Source organism: Colias croceus, chromosome 30 (assembly GCF_905220415.1).
Source record: "Colias croceus chromosome 30, ilColCroc2.1".
Taxonomy (NCBI): domain Eukaryota; kingdom Metazoa; phylum Arthropoda; class Insecta; order Lepidoptera; family Pieridae; genus Colias; species Colias croceus.
The window spans coordinates 4971341-4996470 of NC_059566.1; the positions used below are offsets into that span (position 1 = coordinate 4971341).

Below are 25130 nucleotides of genomic sequence, written 5' to 3' on the forward strand. Positions count from 1 at the left end.
TTATGCTATTTCACTTGCACACAACAGATTCTGATGCAGTTTTTTTGAAGTGAAACTTCTTTATCGGGGTTGGAAAAAAATTTAATATAACATTTTTCGTTACGCGACATTTTTCCGTTACGCGCCATCTTTTTCTTATCCCTACCACGCGTGATTCGACGTATTTCTGTAAGTTGCATATTGTAAATTATTTTTTTAAAGGTCATAAAGAAGTTTCACTTTTACGTGCGTAGTACACGCACACACTTTTTTTTTCAATAGATAGAGTGATTCAAAAGGAAGATTTGAGTATATAATTTACTAGCTTTCCTCCCGCGGCTTCGCTCACGTTTTCAAATAAAAACCCGCAGAGTTCCCGTTCCCGTGGGATTTCTGGGATAAAACTATCTAACTAACCTATCCTTTGTGTTAATCCAAGTTACTCTCTATATGTGTGCTAAATTTGATTGTAATCGGTTCAGTAGTATTTACGTGCAAGAGTAACAAACACACACACACACATCCTCACAAAACTTTCGCATTTATAATATTAGTATGATTAGGTTTTAGGGCGACGCTGCGGGCGGAAAGCTAGTAAGGTAAGGTAAGTAGGTATTTAATACTTAGTGGAAAATGTATCTATCAAACTGACATTTCACGCATATAGTGTACACAGTTCTAGGTGTTGCCAGCTGCATAATTGTGAAAATAAATTAAAAACAGCTTACGAAAGAGTAAATGACTAAAATTGAGTATCGTTTGAGGATTTATTATTTTGAAGATAAATATTAAATATATTATTTTGAAAAGGCAATAGAAGGCGTTGTAATAAGATTGAAGTGATTATTTTTTTATAAAAAGTCATAAATATTTATTTATTTATTTATTGTCGCTTACAGTCACAGTTAATTAAATAAAATTGAAAAACAGTATTGTCATTTATACATTCTACAAACAGTGCAATAAGTCTACTATAAAGTGTAAAAATTATCAAAATCAACAAAGCAATACCTACTATGTGAATAAACTTGTTTCTTAAATATTATTTCTTAACAATATATTTTATATAAAATACAACCAAAGAACATTTCTATAAAGGATTTATTTTCTACTTTTTTTGAAGTGAAACTTCTTTAGGCGCGTTGAGAGTAAAATTTTAAGGTTGCGTTATGGCAATACCATCACGTCATGGTGTAAGGCGATGATTTTGGTTTCTTTTAGTCTTACCAAAGAAGTTTCACTTCTGACACGTGTGCTCGGCACACACACCGTTTCTTGAGTAATTCCAATGTAATATCGATCGAAGTGGAACCGTGAAAGTCCCATCCATTTTGGTTCAGCATTTTCCAACATAGACTTACACATAAAATAAGCGGAGATTCAGTATAATATAAACATGTGTAACAGCTTAAAATACTGAGCGGAGTAAAAACTGTTGTAATACGCTGTACTAAATATACAAAAATGTCTAAGTTCTCAAAAGGTCAGAAAAGCATAATATTTTTATAATTTAATAATTTATATTTAATATTATTTATTTTTTTATATAATATCTCTGTCTAAATTAGAACACTCGTATTCTGATAATAATTGCACAATTCCCATTTATCAAAAGGCATTTATGTACAAAAAACATTATTCTACACTGGCAATACTTACTGTCAAACGAAAGAGCGAGACAGCTATATGTGTATTTAATATTTAAAAAGAGGCAGATATAGTATTCATGAGGTCTCTTATAATTACAAAATAACATTATAATTATAACAAAATGAGGTTTTTATTTCACCTTATAATATATTTCGATATTTTTACAATAATAACGATTACATAAAGCTGCAAAAATTAAAATTCGTAATAAATAAAATATTGCAAAAGCTAAAAAATACAATTTATAATATTAAATCAAGGTAAAAATTTAATTCATAAAAAGGCCATTTCATTATTAAAGTCCCTTTAAGGCCTTTTTATCTCAAAATGTACAAAACACATGGCTTTAAATAAAATTATTAACCTTATATAATTCGAAACAATGATAAGATGTTATTTTGACTTATAATCAATAAGGCCCTAATATATTACAGACCCTTACAAGGTCTTTTCATGCAACGAGAGATTGCTGTTACTCCTTTTAGTACTTTTATAAGTAAAAAAATAACAGTAAAAATGATGTTATAATAAGACTTAATAAGCCTTTTTTCACATATTCAAGTAAATTACCAAATTATTCGGCAAAAAACTTAAACATAACATATTATATCATAATATATTAGGGCCTTTAAGTGATATAATTATAAATTGACCCCCAACGCTTCAAAGGTAAGTGCTACCTCTCTGAGGGTACTCTTAAAGGCATCGTACGTGGAGAAAGAAATTCCGACTGCTATGGGGCCCTTTACCCAGTTCATGCTGAGGCCCTTGAAAAAGGCCCGCCAGCCTTCGTCCCTGCGATTACAAAAAAAAAATGTAAATATAAAGTCCTTTTTAATTTTTGTATGAAAGTTATGTGTTGAAAATATGTAAAATCTGTTTCGAAGGACCATTTTCATAAAAAAATAAATAAACTATTATCTTTCTTTCTATACATTTATGTGAAAAAACAATAAATGTGAAAGTAACAATATTGGACTGTCTATCTTTGCTTCACGTTTAAAGAATTTAAGTGATTTTGATGAAATTTGAGATATTAGTTATCAGTTCCGTCAAAAATTAAAATAGTCGTGGCTAGCAAAGACGTAAGTGGTCCTTCGAGCCGGATTTTATTTCAATGTTTGATTTTTTGTGCAATTTGTACACTAGGTATCTCTATAGTGTGTGTTCCTTTTTTGCATTTTATGCACTATTTAATGCATGCGTGTGTCAGTGTTGGTATCTTTTATTTATAACTCTTATAGTATTTAGTTTATATGTTTGTGCGAATCATTCGTTTGCCTTGTTTACTATTTACATTGAATGTGTGTGTGTTGTTTGTTTACATCATGTATACTGTGTACATTGCTCGTGTCTGTGCGTGCAGCTGTGCGCAGGCCGGCGCGCGAATGTCGTGCGAATGTCGCGCGAATGTCGCCGATGTCGCGCGGGCACAGTGTGCGTGCACTGACCGGTAGACGTGCGCGAGCGTGCGCGCGATGGCCGGGTACGGGTAGGAGCCGTCGGGGCGGCGGCGCGCGGTCTGCATGCGGCGCCGCACGATGTCGAGCGGGTACGACGCGGTCTGCCCCAGCGCGCCCGCCGCGCCGCCGAACGCCATGTTCACCCACCCGCTCGGCTTGCTGCCCATGTAGTCTGACACAGGTGATACGATCAATGTTATACACACATCTTTAACTAAATCAAAAATTGAGATACAATCAGCGTTATACACAGATATTTTTCAAAACTAACAATTAGATTAGTAATCAGCGACCAAAAACATCTTAACCAAAACTAAAAAATAGATATATAATCAATAACAGTAAACTTTCACCAAAACCTTTTTTATAAGTGCCTTAATTCCTGTTCAAACTTTTAAATACGAAAACACTACAAAATTACATGAAATAGTTGTACCGTTCAACACTCTTGTTTCTACAACACATAACAATTTTACAAATACAATAATTTCACAATGAAAATATAAGAACGTTGTTACATAATATACTGATATATTGGTGTTCCCCCAGGATCTGTTCTAGGTCCTTTGCTATTCATAACATATAAAAGTGACAAAGCATTTTTAATTCTATTAATTATAAACAAAAATCACTCACCAAGATACCAATGTTTGAGCGAATCATACGTAAAGAAAGAGACACCAGCATAGGGCACCACACCAAGCACCGTCGCTGGGTAGCCGCTAAAAGTAGGAATTAAAGTTATGTAAATACTTATTTAGTTTAAGAAATAATGTGATACTGTTATCATTTTATTCGTGTAGGTGAGTTGCATACAAAGGAGTATAAACTGTTACAAATATGTGTGCGTGCGTGTGCAAGTGTGTGTATGTCACATAAATAGAAGTATAAAGTGTTAAGAATTAAGAATTTATGTGTATGTGTTTATGCGTGCGTACGTGTTCGTATTCATGTAGTGAATTCAGTTACCCAGTGCTCTTTTATTTTCGTGTATTTGAATTTGTGTGTTTATAACTTTCTGTGTGTTTATCTGTGTACGTGTCTATTACTGTATGTCTATCTGTCCGTCTATACACACTCACCGGTAGAGCGTCCTCAGCCCCTCGTCCCTCACGATCCTGGCGAACACCTGCCGCAGCGAGCGGTACTGCGCGACCGCCATCCGCGCGCGCGCCAGGTCCAGCGGGTACGTGGCGCTCTGTGACGTCACGCCCGCCAGGGAGCCCGCCGCCAGCAGGCGGAGCGGGGACGCCCTGGTACGGGTGTGACGTCATATGCGGTGTGACGTCACATGCCACGTGTGGGACATGCCACGTGACATGTGACGTAAACAAAGCACGTATTTGAAATCTCAAGTAATGAGCTGTTTGAACATAATTATATTCAACCATCCTCACATTACGTAGTATCCTACTAATATTATAAATACGAAAGTTTAGGAGAAGTGAATGAGAAGATGATGCTAAATAATTTTTAAGATGAAGAAAATGATGATAAAGCTGATGAAGAAGTTGATACTGACATTATGATAATTATGATAACGATATAAAATTTGAATGATGAAGATTATGATGCTAATAATTTGTAAGCTAAAGAAAATAAAGCTGATGATGACGAACCAATAAATGAAAATTAAGATAAATTTTGATAATGATTAACAGCGATGACGATGACATAAAACTATAATAACTAACTGCGCAGTCTGCGGCGAGTCGACCCCGAGCGCGCGTTTCCACTGCTCGTGCGCGGTGAACTGTATCGCGGCGTACGGCACGATGCGCGCCATCGTGGCGCTGTTGCCGCGCCAGAGCGCCGTCACACCCTCGGTGCGGCAACTCCGCTCCAGGAACGCGAGTGCCGCGCGCCATGAGTACGGGGTTTGGCTGACACAAATGTGTATTGTAATAATATTGTAGAACAAGTGCTAGTTAACTGCGTTAAAAACAACCGACTTCAAACTTGCACTTGCAACATTTACAAATACAGACAAAAATGCTCATAAAATAAAAACTACTGGGCCTATCCGAATAAAATTTTTATGGGACCCATTCGACACCATCCCGCATCGAACAAAAAAAGAATCACGTAAATCGGTTCAGAAACATCGGAGTAATCGGTGTACATACCTCCTCCTTTTTTTTGAAGTCGGCTAATGAAATATGATATGTTTGGTTTCCAAATTCAATATATTATGGTATATTATACCAAAAAACTGCATTATTATTAACTGCAATATTAACAGGCTTTTGTGAGCTTCAAACATACGTGCTCATAGGTTTGTAAATTTGTATGTAACCGACTCTTTTACACTCGATTATGACCCACTTTAAACCGACAGATTTAATTCAAACTTTGTATACTCATCAAGGATCGGTGACAATACAATAATTTTACGAGTTTAAGCGTTTTTTTTTTTTTTACTTTTTTTAACTAAAATAATTTTTCTAAAGCAAAACTTATTTAGGCGCGTTGAGAATAACATTTTCATGGTCATGGCACTACTTCAAATCTTGCCAAAGAAATTTCACTTCTGACACGTTTGCTGGGCACACACGCTCTTTTTTTCTTTAAAAAATTTTTCAACGGCATTTTTAATAACTAGACTTAAAAACTTACGATGTCTGAAAGTTAATCTTCGTCCTATCCAACGGCGCGATCGCCGTCTTGGCTAGCGCGCCGGCCGCAGCGCCCGCTATTAGTGACGTCACTACCAGCGCACTGCCAGTCAGCTGTCTTTGTGTACCCACCGTGTTTGAAGCTACGATTGGTAGAGAATTAAAAATCAAGTTTTAATTCAAGTTTTAAGTTTGAAATGATATTCTAATATAATATTCTAATAATATATATAAATGTAGGTTTTGGTGTTCAAGATGAGGATCAGATAAAAGATAAAGTTTACACGGAAGTTGATTTTTAATCTGATTCTCAATCTGAAGAAGAAAGTAATGACATTAATCTTGAACATGAATATTTTGAACAGATTCAATAACGTTGATTAATAATGTATGGGCTGTAAGATGGGCGAGTAGAGGCAATCACGATAGTGTAGATGTCTATGATTAGCCGATGATCATATGTTCATTCGTATTCACCGTAATGTATAAAACCGAAACATCGACGATCATTTTTGTCATGTGCCGCGCGTTCAACCGCGTACAAAACCTCCTATGAACTACAAACCGTTATTTTTTTTGTTTCGTTTTTCGATATGTTCGTGGGTTTTCAACAGATTGGCATGATTCTTAATGTGTATTATAGAATTTTTCGTCATTCAGTCCCATTGCCATGTGGTATTTCTCCCCATGAATGTCGCTGACCTATTTTGTAGAAAAATTTACTTATAAACTGAAAAAAGATTATATATGTTTTTTTTTTAATTGTCTGGTAAACTTCTTCAATCTTAATTTTTAGAATAGTTGTGCAATTCCCATTTTGCGTGTTTGTTTTTTCTTATCATCTCCATATTTAAATAAAAACAATATCATAACTGATAACATTAAAAGATAATAATTATTCGAGAAACATATCTTTAGTTATTTATCTAGACACGCCTCTAGGTTTACCATTGTCTTTTTGGTCGATTACAGATGTTGGTTGTGGGTTACGAATAAAAAAAAGCTTTTAAAAATGTGTATGCTTAAACATTATATTTGTATTATCCAAAACTTGTCCAAAATTCCACGATCCACGATAAATATTAAATACTAGCTTTCCGCCTGCGGCTTCGCCCGCGTTTTCAAAGAAAAACCCGCATAGTTCCCGTTCCCGTGGGATTTCCGGGATAAAACCTAGCCTATGTTACTCGTGCATAATATAGCTTTCGAATGGTGAAAGAATTTTTAAAATCGGTCCAGTAGTTTATGAGCCTATTCATTACAATCAAACATGTTGGTGAAAAGAGTTTGTATAAACAAATGTGTATGTCAAATACCTATGTGTCATCTTATATTTTCCCTCTTCCGTCTTTACCCTTCGTACTACGCGCATCGTCTAATAAAGAATCTCAAGTTTATTTAACAATCTTTGCTTTTTCCTGCCCAAATCCCATCAGGTTATGGGCCCAGGACGTTATCTTTGCTCTGTATATAATTATTTTTGAGTTTTGGCAGAATAAAAGTAATTTTATAAATAAACTAAAACGCCCGTCCATACATGTAAAAATGGCGACATCGACATCGGTTTCGACTTTAACTCCTGTGGAGAAGTTGAGCGGCATAGAAAACTACAGTAATTGGAAGTTCCAACTGAAAATGCTACTCATTCACGAGGACTTATGGGACGTCGTTTCGGAAGATAAAACTGAAGATGTCAAAGATGCGGCTCATATGAAGAGATCTCAGAAAGCTCTTGCTAAGATCTGTTTGTCAGTAAAGCCCTCGGTTTTTACGCATGTAAGGAACGCAGAGACGGCGCGGGATGCATGGATTAATTTGCAAAAGGCGTACGAAGACAAGGGGTTGTCAAGGAGACTGAGTTTGCTTCGTCTTTTGTTTGCAACAAAATTATGCGAATGTGAAAGCATGGAAGCTTACGTTGCGAAGATTAGCGACCTAAGTCAACAGCTGAACGATATTGGTTCACCTCTGGAAGATGATTTCGTTGCAGTTCTCTTACTGAGTGGCTTGTCGCAAGACTTTGATCCATTCATAATGGCACTTGAAAATTCTAATATCAAGTTGTCGAGTGAAGTGGTCAAAGCGAAGCTCATGCAGGAGAAGCATCGACGTGATGAAAAAGGTGACACGAGTTCAACAGCGTTGGTGGCGGCACGTAAGAAAATCAAATGCTTTAAGTGCAAGAAGCTTGGTCACTTCTCGAGGAACTGTAAATCTGTGAAACCAGTTAAGGCGGAGAGCTTAACAAACCAGTTACTATTGACAGCATTATCAGCTTGTGTGCAGAATGATATATGGTTAATAGACTCTGGTGCGAGTAGTCATATGTGTCATGACAGGAATATACTAAATAACTTTGTTCCTGGTTATGTGTCTGAAGTCAAGGTGGCTAATGGTGAAAAACTATTTACTGCTGGTCGTGGTGATGTAAAAGTAAATTTGAAATTAGGCATCAAAACAATCAGTGAAGTTTATCATGTACCGAATTTAGCTACAAACTTGTTGTCAGTCAGTGCGTTAACTAGGAAGGGTTTTAGAGTTATTTTTAATGAAAAATGTTGTAATATATTCTATGGTAAAAAGCTAGCAGCTACAGCTGTACATAAAAATGGTGTTTATCAATTAGAAACTGCAGAATCTGTTAGAGAGCGTGATCTGTGTGTGGTAGGATGTGGTGGCTGTTCTATGTTTTCAGGGAATAGTGTAGAATCTGCGACTACCAAGGTAAATACAGAAGCTCAAGATTTAGTGCAGAAGAAAGCATCTGAGAGCTGTAAGAAAGAAACTGAGCTGAGTTTCCAGGCGGCTGCTAACTCTGTTACGCAGGAGACATGGCACAGGAGACTAGGACATCTCAATATGAGGAGTATGCATTTGTTAATGAAAGGTATGGCTAGTGGTATTACTTATGATAAATCACAGTTCAGTCAATGTGAAGCTTGTGTTAAGGGGAAGCTTAGCAAATTACCTTTTCCTAAGAAGGCACAAAGTAGGTCAAATGAACTGTTAGGTGTTGTACACAGTGATTTATGCGGGCCTATGCCAGTGAAATCTTTCGGTGGTGCTAGTTACTTCCTCACGTTTATTGATGATTGTAGTAGGAAAACATGGATTTATTTTCTGAAAAATAAGAGTGAAGTTTTCGATAACTTCAAACATTTCAAGGCAATGGTGGAGAACCAAACCAATAGAAAAATAAAATTGTTGAGAACGGATAATGGAGGCGAATATGTCAATTCTATATTCCAGGAATATTTGAAGGATAACGGCATTATTCACCAGACTACCATACCGCACTCGCCTCAGCAGAACGGTGTTGCTGAGCGGGCCAACAGGACAATCGTCGAGAAGGCTCGTAGCATGTTACGAGACGCAGGCTTAGATGGGCAGTTCTGGGCAGAAGCGGTCAATACCGCTGTTTATTTGAAGAACCGGTCCCCTACAAAAGCAGTCTACGGTAGCACGCCAGAGGAAAAATGGACTAATGAGAAGGTGAATCTTAGCCATTTACGTATATTTGGTTGTGTGGTTTATGCCTTGACACAGAATCGTAAGAAATTAGATTCAAAATGTAAACCTTACATTTTTGTAGGATATTGTGAAAATAGTAAGGGTTATAGATTGATTGATCCAGAGAATCTCAGCAAAATTATTAAATCAAGGAATGTTGCTTTCTTTGAAAACAAATTCTATACAAAAAACACTGAAAAATGTGAAAATGGTGATTTTTTCATGATGATAAATAATTTACAGACTGAGAATTTAAACTCAAATGATTCTCATGTTGAAGTGGCACAGTCTGAAAATTCACTATCACCAGAAAAAGGGGAAGAAAATGAGATTGTAACTAATCCCAGAAGACAGTGTATTTTTGAGTTAGATGACTCTGACAGCAGTAGTTCTGTTGATCCTTCCGATGTCACTTACATTCCAGGTGAATCGACACTTGAAGATGCGATGGATACATCGGAATATGACAGTGCGTGTACTGCAATGCTGACCTGCATTGGAGATGAACCAGAGACAGTTCAAGAAGCTCTAGGAGGGGCTGAAGCTGTTCACTGGAAGAAAGCAATGGCTGATGAGTATCAATCATTTATTAAAAATAAATGTTGGACATTAACTGATCCACCTAAAGATCAAAAACCGATTAAGTGCAAGTGGGTTTTTAAGAAAAAGAAAGATCTTGATGGAAATCTAAAGCAGTATAAAGCCAGATTGGTAGCTAAAGGTTTTACACAGCGCTATGGAATTGATTACGAGGAAACTTTTTCTCCAGTGGTTCGATATTCCACTATTCGCATATTATTGGCTTTAGCAGCTGAAAAGCAGATGGATATCGATCATTTGGATGTAAGAACTGCTTTTCTAAATGGAGATTTGCAAGAAAAAGTTTTCATGGAACAACCGGAAGGTTATAAAGTAAAAGGCTGTGAGCATAAAGTATATAAATTGCATAAAGCAATTTATGGCCTAAAGCAAGCTTCGAAGTCTTGGTATGAAAAGATAAACCATGTGTTGGTTACAAAACTTTGTTTCAGAAGACTGTCCTCAGAGCCCTGCGTGTATTTTAAATCAAATGGTGAAGAATTAGTCATCATTGGGTTGTATGTGGACGATATATTATTATTTTCAACCAGAAATTCACAAATGAAAGTTGAAATAAAGAAGAAACTCATGCAAGAATTCGAAATGAAGGATTTAGGGCCAGCCAGCCATATACTTGGTATGCGCATCACAAGAAACCAAGATAATATCTATCTTGATCAGTCTAGTTACATAAAGAATGTTTTAGACCGTTTTCATATGACTGACTGTAAGCCATCTCAAACTCCAATGGAATCGGGATTGAAACTTGTAAAGGCTGATAAAAAGGAGGAGAATTTGGAATATAGAAATCTAATTGGTTGTTTAAATTATATTTCAGTTAGCTCCAGGCCAGACATCGCGCACGCGGTAAGCATGCTGAGCCAGTATAATGATTGTTATGATCAGCGTCATTGGAAGGCCGCGAAACGCGTACTACGGTATTTAAAGGGTACTGTAAACTACAAACTTGTTTTTAGTAGAAGTGGTCTAGACATCAATGGGTATATTGATGCTGACTGGGCTTCGTGTGAGGTCGATCGTAGGTCGTACACTGGGTTTGTGTTTCAAATTGGGAACTGTTCTGTATCGTGGGAAAGTAGAAAACAGCGAACAGTCGCTCTTTCTAGCACAGAAGCAGAATATATGGCTCTATCAGATTCTTGTAAAGAAGCGTTATTCATAAGAACTCTGTTGTATGAATTGTTAGGTAGGCATTGTTCTGTTACGATTTTTAATGATAACCAATCAGCACAAAAATTGTGTAAGAATCCTATGTATCATGCTCGTACGAAACATATAGATGTGCGGCATCATTTTATAAGAGAAGTTGTAAAAGATAATATTGTTAATTTGAATTATTTGTGTACTTCTGAAATGACTGCCGATATTTTAACAAAACCACTTACTAAAGAAAAGCATTATAAGTTTGTAACGTGTTTAGGTTTACAATAAATTTGTTAAATTCTTAAATTGTAAAAACTAAACTTGTTTAATGTTGTACAATAATTATGTACCTACACATTTGTTTAAGGGCCAGTGTTGGTGAAAAGAGTTTGTATAAACAAATGTGTATGTCAAATACCTATGTGTCATCTTATATTTTCCCTCTTCCGTCTTTACCCTTCGTACTACGCGCATCGTCTAATAAAGAATCTCAAGTTTATTTAACAATCTTTGCTTTTTCCTGCCCAAATCCCATCAAAACAAACAAACAAATTTTTCCTCTTTATAATATTAGTGTAGATAATTTTTTGTCACTATGGTTGCCTGGAAGAGACTGCTTCTCAATAAGGCCGGCTGCCGTGTTGTGTACGCCTGCCATGTTTATGTTTTCATTTCGTTATTTTCCGATTTCTGGTATTGGACAGTAAAGTATCATATAAATAAATAGATGAATAGGCAATGAGACCCACAAAAAACCGGCATCTTAATAAAAAAGTGAAGATTATGCTTCATAAAGCTATATCTACATTGATTGATGACTTAAGGCGAAAACAATAACGGGCAAAAAGCAACTACTGTAAATTTTTTCCAAAAAAATGTATCTGATAGTTTTTGCGTGATTGTCGCTTTTTTGTCAGCGTTAGACTTTACAAATTAATAACAGTTAGTGCATATTATTTTATACCTATTGTAAAAATAAAATTTCATAGCATGATGTCAAATTATAAGGAACTTTACTAAAGTCTATAACATATTATATTTTTATGCAAATAATTCATACCTACCAGAACTTTATACGTGAAATTCTATTTTAAATCATTAAAAATGGTACACCTGCACCTTAAGACAATAATAATCATTGTATAGGACAGATAATGGATTTAAGGCACGCGTCATTTTATTAGTTTTTTATCAGATGAGTAATTATGTACTGAGAACATGTGTACTCACAATAATATACATACCTAACTTGCGATTGTCATCAAACAAACAAACAAAACAAAAATACTTTATTGTGCACCACAGAGAGAAGTACAAGTAAGGACACAATACAATCTATACTAATATTATAAAGCTGAAGAGTTTGTTTGTTTGTTTGTTTGAACGCACTAATCTCGGGAACTACTGGTCCGATTTGAAAAATTCTTTCGGTGTTAGATAGCCCATTTATCGAGGAAGGTTATAGGCTATATTTCATCACGCTACGGGTAACAGGAGGGGAGCCACGGGGGTGAAACCGCGCGGAGCAGCTAGTAATTAATAAAAGATCACAAAAGGCGGTAGTCATCCTACTATTATAATTCAGAAAATAACTTTTTTAACTGATTTTAAACGCGATTCATCGCTACATAGTATAAAACAAAGTCGCTTTTTCTGTCCCTATAACCCTTTGTATGCTTAAATCTTTAAAACAACGGAACGGATTTCGATGCGTTTTTTTAATAGATAGAGTGATTTAAGAGGAAGTTTTAGTATATAATTTATTAGGTTTTAGACAAAGCGGGCGAAGCCGCAGGAGGAAAGCTAGTATTAAATTAATTATCATATCTTATTATTTGTTGTTTGTCACTTTTCATAATAAATGTATTTAGATACCCGTATCTTTATAATCGATACTTAAACTTTGTCCTCTTGATGTTTACTATCTCTCTACAACCTTAATTTTATTGTGAAACAAAACTTCGAATCGATCTTTCAAAAATACCTAAGTCCCCTTTAAAAAATATTGTGTTATAGGTAACTTTATATTATGCTTATTTCTTTTTCTTTTTGGGTATATAAGTAACTAGGATTTGATCTTCCCAAAGCGAAGTTGACAGAATTTTGCTTGCAAAATTACTACACAAATAAAAAAAAAATATTAACTAATTTGTGTCCCGCAGTTTTTTACCCGCATTGCTCCGCTCCTATTGGTCTTACCGTGATGATATAGCTATGCCGAACCGACCTGTAGTCATATTCATACAAAATCCTACTAATATTATAAATGCGAAAGTTTGTATGGATGTATGGATGTTTGTTACTCTTTCACGTAAAAACTACTGAACCAATTACAATGAAATTTAGCACACATATAGAGGGTAACTTGGATTAACACATATGATAGTTTTTATCCCGGAAATCCCACGGGAACGGGAACTATGCGGGTTTTCCTTTGCAAACGCGGGCGAAGCCGCGGGCGGAAATCTAGTTTGAAATAAATCCATGAAGTACGTACTTTTTGAGTTTAGCCCGGACATACATACAGACAAAAAATATTGTACACGCCCCAGGTATTCTTTTAAAAAATATTCAATGACTTTCCTATATTATCCGATTTTATTATAATATGTATTGCTGATAATGATGATGATGACGATGATGACATCTCACCATGTTGTGTGTCCTCGCTCTGTTCAGGCGACACTCGCGCGACGCCTCCCATCTTGCTCGCTCACATGACGTCACGCAGAATACATCTGAAATTAGTTTAGTTTCCGAATATTAAATGAAAATAAAACAAAGCACAGAATATAGATGTGATATAGAGAAGCATACAGTCGTAGTAAAGCTTGACCACAGTCTGTGGCTGTACGCTGTCAATCTAGTTATTAGGTATTCTGTGCCGCTGTTTGTGCATGTGCGCGGCGAGGCGGGGGAGAGAGTGAGGGACCGTTCCATTTCTTTCTAACTTCTAACTCGTGCTCTTTCTTAAGGTGGGTTCCCACGGCCTGATTTCTTCACAGATCCGACCGCGCCAGACCAGACCACAGGCCGTGGGTATCGGCGCCTCCGATAATGCCTGTCGATACCCACGGCCTGTGGTCTGGTCTGGCGCGGTCGGATCTGTGAAGAAATCAGGCCGTGGGACTGGGAACCCACTTTTACCCGGTCCCTGCCTGGCCGCACAAAAATAGGGCGCGGTACACGGGTAGGTACAGCAGTTGCGGTCCACATACAGTAGGTAGTTACGTCTTTGGTCTCAGTAAATGCCGAAAAGACGTAGAGACAATATCGCGATTGTAACAATGGAAATATTTTAGGGTGGAATTTTGAAATGCCAATAACCTTCCTTCTTTCGCAATCGGTTAATAATTATCATGTATATCATTGAAAAAAACTAACGCTTCAATGATAGAAACAACTAACAAGTACTTTTTTAACTGTAAAGTATATTTATTTCATCTCTACTCATGAAATTGTTGTAATGCCAGCGATCCTAAAAAACTTGAAAAAACATGCTTGAGTGATAGAAACAACTAAAAATTAGTTGCCTGTAAAGTCGGTATACGGGCGAAAGTTTTACGTGACAACAACTTTTTATGTCTGTCTCTCTCGCTCTATATCAATATCCGGAAAATCCCCGGAAAATTCCTGGGAAATGCGTGAAAATGTCCGGGAAAAGCGTGGAAAATGCCTAAAACATCCCCGGAAAATGCCAGGAAAATGTCTGGGAAATGTTTGGGAAATCCCCGGAAAATGCCTGGGAAATAACCGGAAAATAACCGGAATATGCCTGAAAAATGCCTGGGAAATGTCAGGGAAATGTCCGGAAAATATCCGGAAAATGCGTGAAAATGTCCGGAAAAAGCGTGGAAAATGTCTGGTAAATGCCTGTGAAATGGTCGGAATATGCCCGGAAAATTCCAGGAAAATATCCGGAAAATGCGTGAAAATGTCCGGAAAAAGCGTGGAAAATGCCACTTCGAATTTGCGGAGTAATTAAAGCAGAAAACCAAAAAAGGAAAAAAAAGGTAAAATCTTTCATAATAAATGTTTATATGGGATATACAGGGTTATTTGTAAAACACCGGCAACCTCGCAGAACAAGATAGCTAACATCATAAGTAACAACATTTGATCTACGACTTTTGGCATAACGCAATAAATTATTTTTAAATGATTTTTTAAGCTTTTATTGTACTCTCCTAACATTTGTAAGTCTATGTTCTATTCATTATCGAAAGGACGACGCGACGCCCCCTTTCCCCTCCCGTTCGCTTCTTGTTTACGTAATTTTTGGAATGCGCGTAGAGTTTTTAATACCTATTCAAACGGAAAATTAAATGAATATATTTATTTTTGTATGAAAATAAAATGTAACAAATTATCAAAAGTCGTAGAACAAATGTTGTTAGATAAGATGTTAGCTATCATGTCCTGCGAGGTTGCTGGTGTTTTACAATTACAAGTAACCCTGTATAAATGTATATGGGTATTACTTCATACTTAATGTATGGGAGGATTTAAAGATAATTTTTTTGATATTTCTCGATTTATTTTTAAAAATTTATTACGCCCATTTTACTCATTAGGTTAAGTACCTTCGATATCAGTTTAAAGTTTTTTGTTATCTGTAATACTTACTTACCGAAAAATCGCCTGTGTACACTTAACGATTACACCCTGTATAATTTGTGGAGATAGTAAGGAGCCTAAATATTAAGTAATTTGACGCTGCTACCTTGATAGAGCTTGAGATACTTTTTACTACGGTAATATATCTAATTCCCATGGAATTTTTGAATGCCGACAAATTATTATAGAGATTAGAGACGTTCTCATGCAAGATTGCAATAACAGTCTTCAGGAGTTTTCATTTAACAAATATAAAAATGTGTTTTATTTATTTTAAACTCTACCATCTTCATAAAATGATTATCACTACTTGGTACCTAACAATTGTGACCATGAATCTAGTATTTATTTTCAGTAGGTAAGGACCTAATCGGAATATAAACCAACACGATTCTGCGTGTCATGAAGCTACGTGTTTATATATATGAACCGTTATCACACTAAAATAGCTTAACCATTACTGATACAGTTTAGGCTGGAAATTTGTGATCATCACTATATAGTATAAAAGTCGCTGACATTATCAGTGCGTCCCTAATCCTTATGTATGCTTCAATGTTTAAAAGTTTAAAACTACGCATCGAATTTTGATGTGGTTTATTTTAATGGATAGATGATGGTTCTTGAGGAAGGTTTTAGTAGGTAAGTATAGAATTTAGCGAGTCAAAAACAATATAAATGAGTTTTTCTCATAAAAACAGTATACTTTATGACCTCTAAGAGCCATAAAATTTTTTTTTTTCAATTAACAAGAGTAGAATGTTTATTAATGTTTAACTTCAAGCTAATTAATAAAGTCATACTGTGACTTATTACAATTTTACTATGTAAATGGAAAAAGCTTGACGAAAAAATGAAAAATAAATAAATAAATACGAATTTGTTTTAACATATTAATGTAAAATAATGAATAGCACAGTGTTGATAGAGCATGTTTTGGCAGTTCAGAGTTTCATTCTTATTCCTATAAACACATTTTTAATATTATGAATGAATATGCAACATTATCTAGTTGAAATTCTGTTTGTGATTCAAAAGATTGTTATTTACTTTAAATTGTATACATAACAATGTTCTGAATCTTTGAGAATTTTTCGTAGTTCAATATAAAAATGAATCGCAAAATGTGTTGGTAAGCACATAACTCGAAAGCGGCTGAACCAATTTCGTTAATTTTTTTCTTGTAATATTCCTTGAAGTACGAGGATGGTTCTTATGTAGAGAAAGCATAAACATGTACCACGGGCGAAGCCGGGGCGGACCGCTAGTAGTAAATATTATTTATATAGTTATTGACATATCAATACATATATCTATTCACAGGTTGTTCCTTTTGGTCTTAGCGTGATGATATAGCCTTCCTTGATAAATGGGCTATCCAACACCGAAAGAATTTTTCAAATCAGACCAGTTGTTCCTGACGTTACGCGTTATAACAAAATTAAAAAAACTAAAAAACACGCTTTTTATAGAAAACCGAACTAAAAAATAGAAAGTTTTATCAAATTAGTGTATTGTCATCGGTCCTCAATAAATCTACAAAGTTTGAACGAAATCTGGCCGTTTAAAGTGGGTCAAAATCGCGCCCAAAGAAGTTGGTTACAAACATACAAACATACAGGTGAAGCTAATATAAAGCGTGTAAAAAAAACTAAGCTTTATAACAGTGTAAATTTAATAATAAAAAATAAAAAAAATTAAGTACATTTTTCACGCACGACCACTTATTAAAATTTTTGTTATTTGAATATCTTTGAAAATAATCTTAGATAAAAGTTTGCATTCCACTTGCACATAGGAAATATTGTTTGCCAGTTTATCAATATTTTTTAAGAGACATTCCAAAGATTCAAAATCATATTGGTCATTGGCTTAGAGCCAATTTCTTAGGGTAATGGCTATACATTTCAGACATGCTGTTTTAAGTTTCAATACATTGGTAGTTTAGAATTTATCATATTTTTTATGAATGTGATTTTTTTAAGTTTTTTATTTTACGTCAGTTAAAAACGTATGTACTTAAAATATCGTTTTGTGTCAAAGTCAATTTAAAACCCTTCACTAAACACCTTGTGAATAAATAGAAACATAACTAAATAATACTTTTATAATTTCACAGTCAGTCCTGTAATATGGTTTAATTTTAAAACTAATTGTACAGATAACATACCTTACGAAAATTTAAACGGTTATCTCTTATCAAAAGACTAATATATGCTTCATGAATTAAAAATAGTTTTGTTTTTACGTAATATAAACATAACCTTAAAAAACATACATAATATACTTCGTTTCAATAATCATTTAATTGATAAATCTCGAAAATTAACAGATAAATTCTTAATGGAATCAAATCTATTAAAATTCAATCGACGTATTGTTATTATTTTAGTATGATGATGAGTTCAAAGTACAAACTCCAACCTTGACACTATTGCTTGATAAATAAAAAAACACATTAACATTATGTTATAAATATTTATATTTATCCAATAATTAATATATAAAATTAATTTATTTACTTACGGAATTAATGTCTGTTATTTTAAGAATACACTGTCCCACACTTTATATCACCTTATTATGATAATATATTATTTGTATAAAAATCTGTGTTTTAAAATTTCAGTGTATCGTTTTTCAAGAGTAGTTTTTCACGCAAACTATTGTACCTAGGTACTTTACTATCCTTGAGATATTTTCGAAACTGGAGGAATTCGAATCAGCTCGTCAAAACTTTGTTTGACAATTGATATTTTGTTATCAATCAAAATATGTCAATTGTCAATGTCGTGGAGCATGAAAATCGGATACACGTATGTATTAGAGCGTTGACCTCTGGTTTCTACTGATATTTACTGATAGCTCATCAGTAAATATTTTTTAACATTCAACTTGAAAACGTAACTAGTGTGCTTCTCATGTTAGATTATAATATAATATTAATTTATCTAGACGCAGTATATGTATATCTTTACTAGCTTTCCGCTCGAGGAGTCAAAGTACAATCCGCATAGGTCCTGTGCCGTGAGATTTTCAGAATAGAACCAACCCTATGTGCTTTTACCGTAGCTTGCCGTAGACTATTATGGGATAATAGAAAATCTAAGCTAATAAATAAGCTCTCGCTCTTTACAAAAGCTCAGTTTATAACTTTTGCTTTTGGCATAGGATGATCGGAGTATAATATTATGTTCATGAATGTCTTTTTCATATGTAATAACACAATAATAATATAGTTTCTTTGTGTACACTTAAAATTTTAAAAAAGAAAGGGGCTTAATGTAAATAATAAAAGTCGTAAAGGTACTTAAAATTTTAATGTTAATTTATTAAAATATAATTTCATTCACACAAGCACCAACAAACATACAAATACTCACTTATACAACAAATTTGTGAATACAAAACATATAAAAAGCTTATTTAAATCTAAGTGGTCTATTTATGAGGAATTAATTGCGTGATCACATTAGGGCTAAGGGCGAGTTGAATTTACATCTGTTATATAAAAATGTACCTTCAAATGTGTTGGTAAGCTAAAAACTCGAGAACGGCTGATTGCTGAACCGATTTCGTTATTTTTAATAATATTCTTAGAAGTACGAGGACGGTTCTTATGGTGAGAAAACGTAAACATGTACCACGGGCGAAGCCGGGGCGGACCGCTAGTCAACAATAAAACCAACTATGTAGTGTAATTATTGACAGTTAATGATCAAAATTGTTATGATGAGAATTAAAATACACTGAAATTGTTCACAATGTTCTTCACAGAATATTTACGAGTCTTAAATTCAATAAAAAAAAAAAAAAATGTTTTCTAAATGCAATCAAATTAATCAAAATACAGTCTTTATTAAATTATTAGTGCATCTAGCATTGAACTGATATTATTATATTAAATTATATAACAGACAATAATCAATCGCTAAGTCCATCGCTAGAATCGGAATCGTTCCTGCTTCTGATGGTCCTCTTGCTTTGCACGTGAAGGGACTTCTTCTTACCTTCCGTCGGAGGAACTAAGAGGTCCCCCGAGTATTCTATCACTTGTGATCTGAAATATATTCATAGATGTATGAACAATAGCTCAATTTGCAACATCCCAGTGTTGGCATGCAGTTAATATTATAAATGTGAATGTCGGATGTTTGTTACGATTTTACGCAAAAACTACTAAACCGATCAAGATGAAATTTAGATAGATAGAAATTTAAAATAGATAGGTTGAGACCTGAGAGAGGACATAGGTTAGTTTTTATAACAAAAACCTACGGAAACGAAAAACTATGCGGGGTTTTTCTTTGAAAACGCGGATGAAGCCGCGGCAGGAAAGCTAGTACAACAATAAAAAGAGGAATTTAAAGTTAAAAAAATCACTTGTTTTCGTGAGTAGAGCACTACCTCACACGCTTCGCTTATGTGGATTGTGGCGTTTAATAAATAATCTATACACAATATAAAAATGAATCGTCAAATATGTTGGTAAGCGCAAAACTCGAGAACGGCTGACCTGATTTCGTATTTCATAATTATTATTTTTTTTTACCACTGCAACCGGCAAAGGACCGGGCGGTGCAATTGATGTAAGGTTAAATTAATTATCATTTTTTATAATATTCTTTGAAGTACGAGGATGTTTTTTATGGAAAGAAAACGTAAACATGTACCATGGACAAAGCCGGGGGGACCACTAGTAGTGTATATAGAGAGATAAACACACAACCCACCTGGCGATCCTCCACTCCAGCACCTCTGTGGAGAAATCATCTCTATTGCCGAGATCAGTGAAGCCGACCACAAAGTCCTTCGTCTTGTTGTCCTTCACCAGCGCTATGGTGGGGATCACGCGGATTTTCAGACGACCTGCAACGTTTAATTAATTTATTTGTTTGTATTATTTTCATGTAAATGAAAATGAAATAAATTGTACTGATTTTTACTATTGCCTCAACATGTAGTGAGCATTTTCATCAGAGGACATAACAAATTTCGCGATATGAAAATACGTAAGTAATAAAACATATATAAATAATTTGATTGACTACTCCCTACAATAATTATTACAAAAAATTACAAAAAAAATGTGAGCAGAAGGTAATTTTTTTTAATAAAAAAATCATTAAGATAACAGGCAACCATTCAAAATGAGCAATACATTTTTTTCTAGATGAAACTCTAACTAAAGTATATATAGCATTAAATATTCAACCAGTAAAATAAAAATAAATGCTTCGATAACGAAATCTGATAACAAAAACACATAACAAAAATATGAAAAAAAAAATACCTCCAATTAATTCTTAAAACAATTTTTTCATACCTGTCAAGAACGGCGCGCGTTCCGCGTCCATCTTGACAAAGCGACACTCGACGTGTTTCTTGGCCAACACCTTGAGGTGCATGTCCACAATGCGACACCGCTCCGAGTCGTTGCGGTAGAAGTGACACACTACGTTCTCGCTCTTGTTGCACACTGTGAAGAATTCCTTCTCGCCGTCTATCTCTGTGTACTCGCCGTGGCCCTGCAAATTGCAATAGTATAGTAATTAATAGTGATTATGGCAAATTGTGTTATTTTATGCACTTATAGAAATTACACGCGAGGCTGAGTTTGATATTATTTTGAATGTAATAAAAATGTACTTCTATTCTACACAACTGCCTTATTGATGTTGTCAGTTGATAACAAATCACAGCCAAGTGAGGGTAGTTGGGTCAAACATTGTATAAACAACGTCCTATGCACGAATGAAAGGAAAGCGTAATTTTATAGTATTCGACAGCTAAGCATGTTCAGATGGGAAATTGTCACAACTATATTGACAACTAGCTTCCGCCCGCGACTCTGTCCACGCGGAAATATTAAGAAAAATAAAGATTTATTTTTAAGCTATCGCGGGCCTTGAGCGCGGGGACCGAATCGAGAAATTCCGTAACGAAAAAACCTCACGCTCCCCACTCCGACGGGCGGAGGTGTGGCTTGAAGGCATAGCATGCAATAGCGCAACCGCCCCAGTCCCCGAGTGCAACACGTCGTATTTTTTTCTACGTATTTTTCCGATATAAAAAGTATCCTATTTTATGCCCAGGATAATAAGTTATAATTATACCAAGTTTCATCGAAATCGAACCGTTAGTTTTCACGTGATGCCTTCACATACAGACAGGCAGACAGACAGACAACATTTTTTTAAATCACATATTTGGGTTTGGTATTGATCCAGTAACATCCCCTACGCTATTTATTTTTTCAATATTTTCAATGTACAGAATTGACCCTCCTACAGATTTATTATATGTATATAGAAGATATAGATAATTACTATTCATCCACAAAAATATTAAATCAAAAACTGTATTCTTTGTTATATTTGTATGAGAATGATTTATGTAATGTCCAATTAAAGTACTATTTATGTTTAAGCTTGTTTTATTTACTAAGGAGCCATGTCAAAATAATGCAGTTTTATTACTGAAACTGATCAATGAGCACAATTTTTGAAGTGAAACTTCTTTAGGCTAATTGAGAATAAACTTTCAAGGTTGGGTAAGGGCAACTTGTTACGTCATGGAGTAAGGCGACGATATTGGTGTCTTTGAATATTGCCAAAGAAGTTTCACTTCTGACACGTGTGCTCGTCATACACGCTCTTTTTTATTAATGCTTATTTTTATTATATTATACTTAAAATATGAAATTAACCTCAAAATCTGTCAAATAAGATCCTTTATATATATTGTCTTCTTTTACTAGAACATGGGAACTTCCTCTAACCATTTCTTTGAGTTCGTAGTCTTGTTTAATGGGACAATCGCGAGGGATTCGATCTTTCTTCAGTGTGCTGGTGCATCCAATACCTCTGCTTAAAGCTCATATGCTAACCTTTGGGACGTAATAAATTGGTCAAATTAGAGAACATGGCCTGGGACCAGATTATCCAGCTTTTTCGGCCAGGCCAAATTCAGTTCCTGCGTAATCCGGATATGTAGTTTCGCCTTGATAAACATGTAAATCGCATACTAGTCCATTGGGATTGGCAAATACAAAGGCTTTGAGTCCAGTGGGATGGGGTTTGCCCGGACATTATTGCTTCCTTGGAAAAATCCCTGTAATTAAAATTTATGACATAGTAAAGGTTCATCCCAATGTCTATTATAATGGACAACTAACTTTGACTGTTAGTAAATCTTTGTTTTTAATAAGGACGCCTAAAATAATGTCATTAAATAAACGAATATACGAATCATAATAAATATAAACAAGGTTTAAGTTGAAAAACACAAAGATTATTCATTAAAAAACGGATTAATACTCACCATTCCTTCGCCGGGCGCTCATGATGACACTTGGCGGAGATTTGATGTGACACAATTGGTTAGATTGGCAATATGGCTTCTGTTTCCTATTCGAATATAACTGACCAATAGAAAAAAAGCAAAGACAAAAAGAAATGTCTCGAATTTTTTAATTTAAGCGCAAAATTCAAAAGTGTCCCTTATGATTGACACTGGGTGGAAAATTATGTTTCCTTATTAAAAAGCTTGGGCCGCAAGGCTTTCTGTGAATTGTCCTTTATAGATGACAATGGATCAGAGGAGGTTATGGATAGTGCAATTTTATAAGCATTATATTTACAAACAAAATCTAGGAATACTTACATTAGAGAGCCACTCCTGCTTCTGCTTGGCTCTCAGTTTCATTTCATTGATGCGCTGCTGCCTGATCGCCTCCAGGTCACTGCTGTCAAGAGTGTCCAACCTGAAATATGGAACAATATAATTATTGCAGTTCTTATAATTAACTAGCTTTCCTCCGCAGCTTTGTTTAAAACCTAGTATATTATGTACTAAAATCTTCCTTTTGAATCAGACTATCTATTAAAAAAAACTAATCTAAATCTGTTGCGTAGTATATAGATTCTTAGCATACATAGGGAAATAGGGACAGAGAAAGCGACTTTGTTGTGTACAATATTTACTGAGGCATATTTACAGTGAATTTTAGAATAAATAGGTAGAACACAAATTAATAAAACTCACTTTTCCAGCTCAGAATCCAGCTGCTTCTCCACATTTTGTGCAATCTGTTGAATTACTTGCTCCATTTTTTAGCTGTAGAAATAAAACAATGGATATAGTTCATTCCGAGAAGATTAAATTATTAAATGATTTTCATTGTTTTATTTAACAAATTTTTGACTATAATGGAACTTCTAACTACAAGAAGCCTACAAGTGATTGTGTTGCTTAGCAACTACATAGAGATATCTGAATATGCAAATATATGGTCTTTGTTTGGTAAACCTTCCTAAATGTTGCAGTAAGATTACTCATCCCGTTTTATAGTTAAATTAAGAAAGATAAATATAGTACATATTACTAGTGATGCAACGAATACGAATACGAATATTCGTATTCGCCGAATAGTAGACATTTACCGAATATTCGTATTCGGCGAATATACGATTATTTAAAAACGAATATTTTTGTACGCAACTCTATTTACTACAGATTTAAAAATCGCTCGTAAAAATATGACGTGTGCAGAGACTGCTGATCCAATGGAGTTTTGGCAAGAAGATGTCCATTTTCCAAGTCAGAAAAAACTCGCAAAAAAATTTTTTTCACTGAAGCCAGTAGCCAGTACAGTCGCTTCGAAAAGACTTTTTTCAACGGCTGGAAACATTCAGACTGAAAAAAAATCGCCTAAAACCAGAAAATCTACGAATTTTATGTTTTTAAATAAAAATTTGCCTATTGTAAATTTTAATTATTAGAAGAGTAAATAAATAAGTCTTTTAATACCAAGGCGAGATATTCGTATTCGTATTCGTATTCGCCGAATAGTAGGTTTGATATTCGTATTCATATTCGTATTCGTAAAAGTAGTATTCGTTGCATCACTACATACCTACATATTATAATGATTATGTGTATTTTGTAAATATTATGCGTAGATTATGTCAAATAATCAAAACTATAGAAGGAAGCCAGATGGTTACACTGTATTCGAAATATTTGAATACTTTACCGATTGTAGGCTTATTTATATGCTTCTTAGTATTTTCTTTCTTAAAATTAATAGGTAATGGTAGTCGGCGATGACCTCATAAAAGCTATCACCGCACATGTTAAGAAAATACACAATTACTCAAAAACTTACAAGTTCAGGTGCTTCAAAAACACAGCAAATCCACTTTTTATTATGAACTTTTAGAATATTATCCAATTTATGTGATCCACGTCTAATTTTAGTCAATTATTTTATAAATAAAACAACCGAACGCTGCATTTGTGTTCTGCATAAACTTCAAGTTCAAAATCACAGAGCAAGTAAAATGTCATCAATGTTTGACTTTGGTTTGACTTGAGTCTTGACAGTTGACACACTAGATTGAAAGGCTTTTTTGACGTACCTATTATTTTTCTAAACACAAGGTAATCTGCCCTCCATTTAATATAAAAAGATTGGGTTAATGCTTTAAGATAGGAATCAGCTAGTCAGGGATTCTGACTTAATTATTTACAAAAGCAAAATTGTCCCCAA

The 25130-nt window shown here is 34.7% G+C and overlaps 2 protein-coding genes across 2 annotated transcripts; both read right to left on the bottom strand.

Moving 5' to 3' along the window:
• Nucleotides 1-847: 847 nt before the first annotated feature.
• Nucleotides 848-18319, bottom strand: LOC123704686 (mitochondrial coenzyme A transporter SLC25A42). The gene is made up of 8 exons (XM_045653108.1): nt 18104-18319; nt 13613-13698; nt 5709-5850; nt 4787-4975; nt 4175-4345; nt 3729-3814; nt 3081-3264; nt 848-2424 (listed from the first exon to the last, which is right to left on the bottom strand). The coding sequence occupies exons 2-8, from the start codon at nt 13662-13664 to the stop codon at nt 2271-2273; spliced, it is 978 nt and encodes a 325-aa protein (XP_045509064.1). The 5' UTR covers nt 13665-13698; nt 18104-18319; the 3' UTR covers nt 848-2270.
• A 563-nt stretch (nt 18320-18882) lies between these two features.
• On the bottom strand, nt 18883-24900 carry LOC123704688 (thioredoxin domain-containing protein 9). The gene is made up of 6 exons (XM_045653109.1): nt 24747-24900; nt 23624-23695; nt 23243-23342; nt 20904-21105; nt 20311-20446; nt 18883-19637 (listed from the first exon to the last, which is right to left on the bottom strand). Exons 2-6 carry the CDS (start codon nt 23686-23688, stop codon nt 19502-19504), a joined length of 639 nt encoding a protein of 212 aa, XP_045509065.1. The 5' UTR covers nt 23689-23695; nt 24747-24900; the 3' UTR covers nt 18883-19501.
• Nucleotides 24901-25130: the final 230 nt, after the last annotated feature.

Excerpts from the sequence above, each read along its gene's own strand:
- LOC123704686 (XM_045653108.1), bottom strand. The coding sequence starts at position 13,664 with ATGGGAGGCGTCGCGCGAGTGTCGCCTGAACAGAGCGAGGACACACAA. Across the intron at positions 4,976-5,708 it reads AAGATTAACTTTCAGACATC|CCAAACCCCGTACTCATGGC; the intron begins GTAAGTTTTTAA and ends CATTTGTGTCAG. Across the intron at positions 3,815-4,174 it reads GGGCTGAGGACGCTCTACCG|CGGCTACCCAGCGACGGTGC; the intron begins GTGAGTGTGTAT and ends TCCTACTTTTAG.
- LOC123704688 (XM_045653109.1), bottom strand. The coding sequence starts at position 23,688 with ATGGAGCAAGTAATTCAACAGATTGCACAAAATGTGGAGAAGCAGCTG. Across the intron at positions 23,343-23,623 it reads CTGGATTCTGAGCTGGAAAA|GTTGGACACTCTTGACAGCA; the intron begins GTGAGTTTTATT and ends TCCATATTTCAG. Across the intron at positions 21,106-23,242 it reads AGCAGGAGTGGCTCTCTAAT|GGCCACGGCGAGTACACAGA; the intron begins GTAAGTATTCCT and ends TGCAATTTGCAG.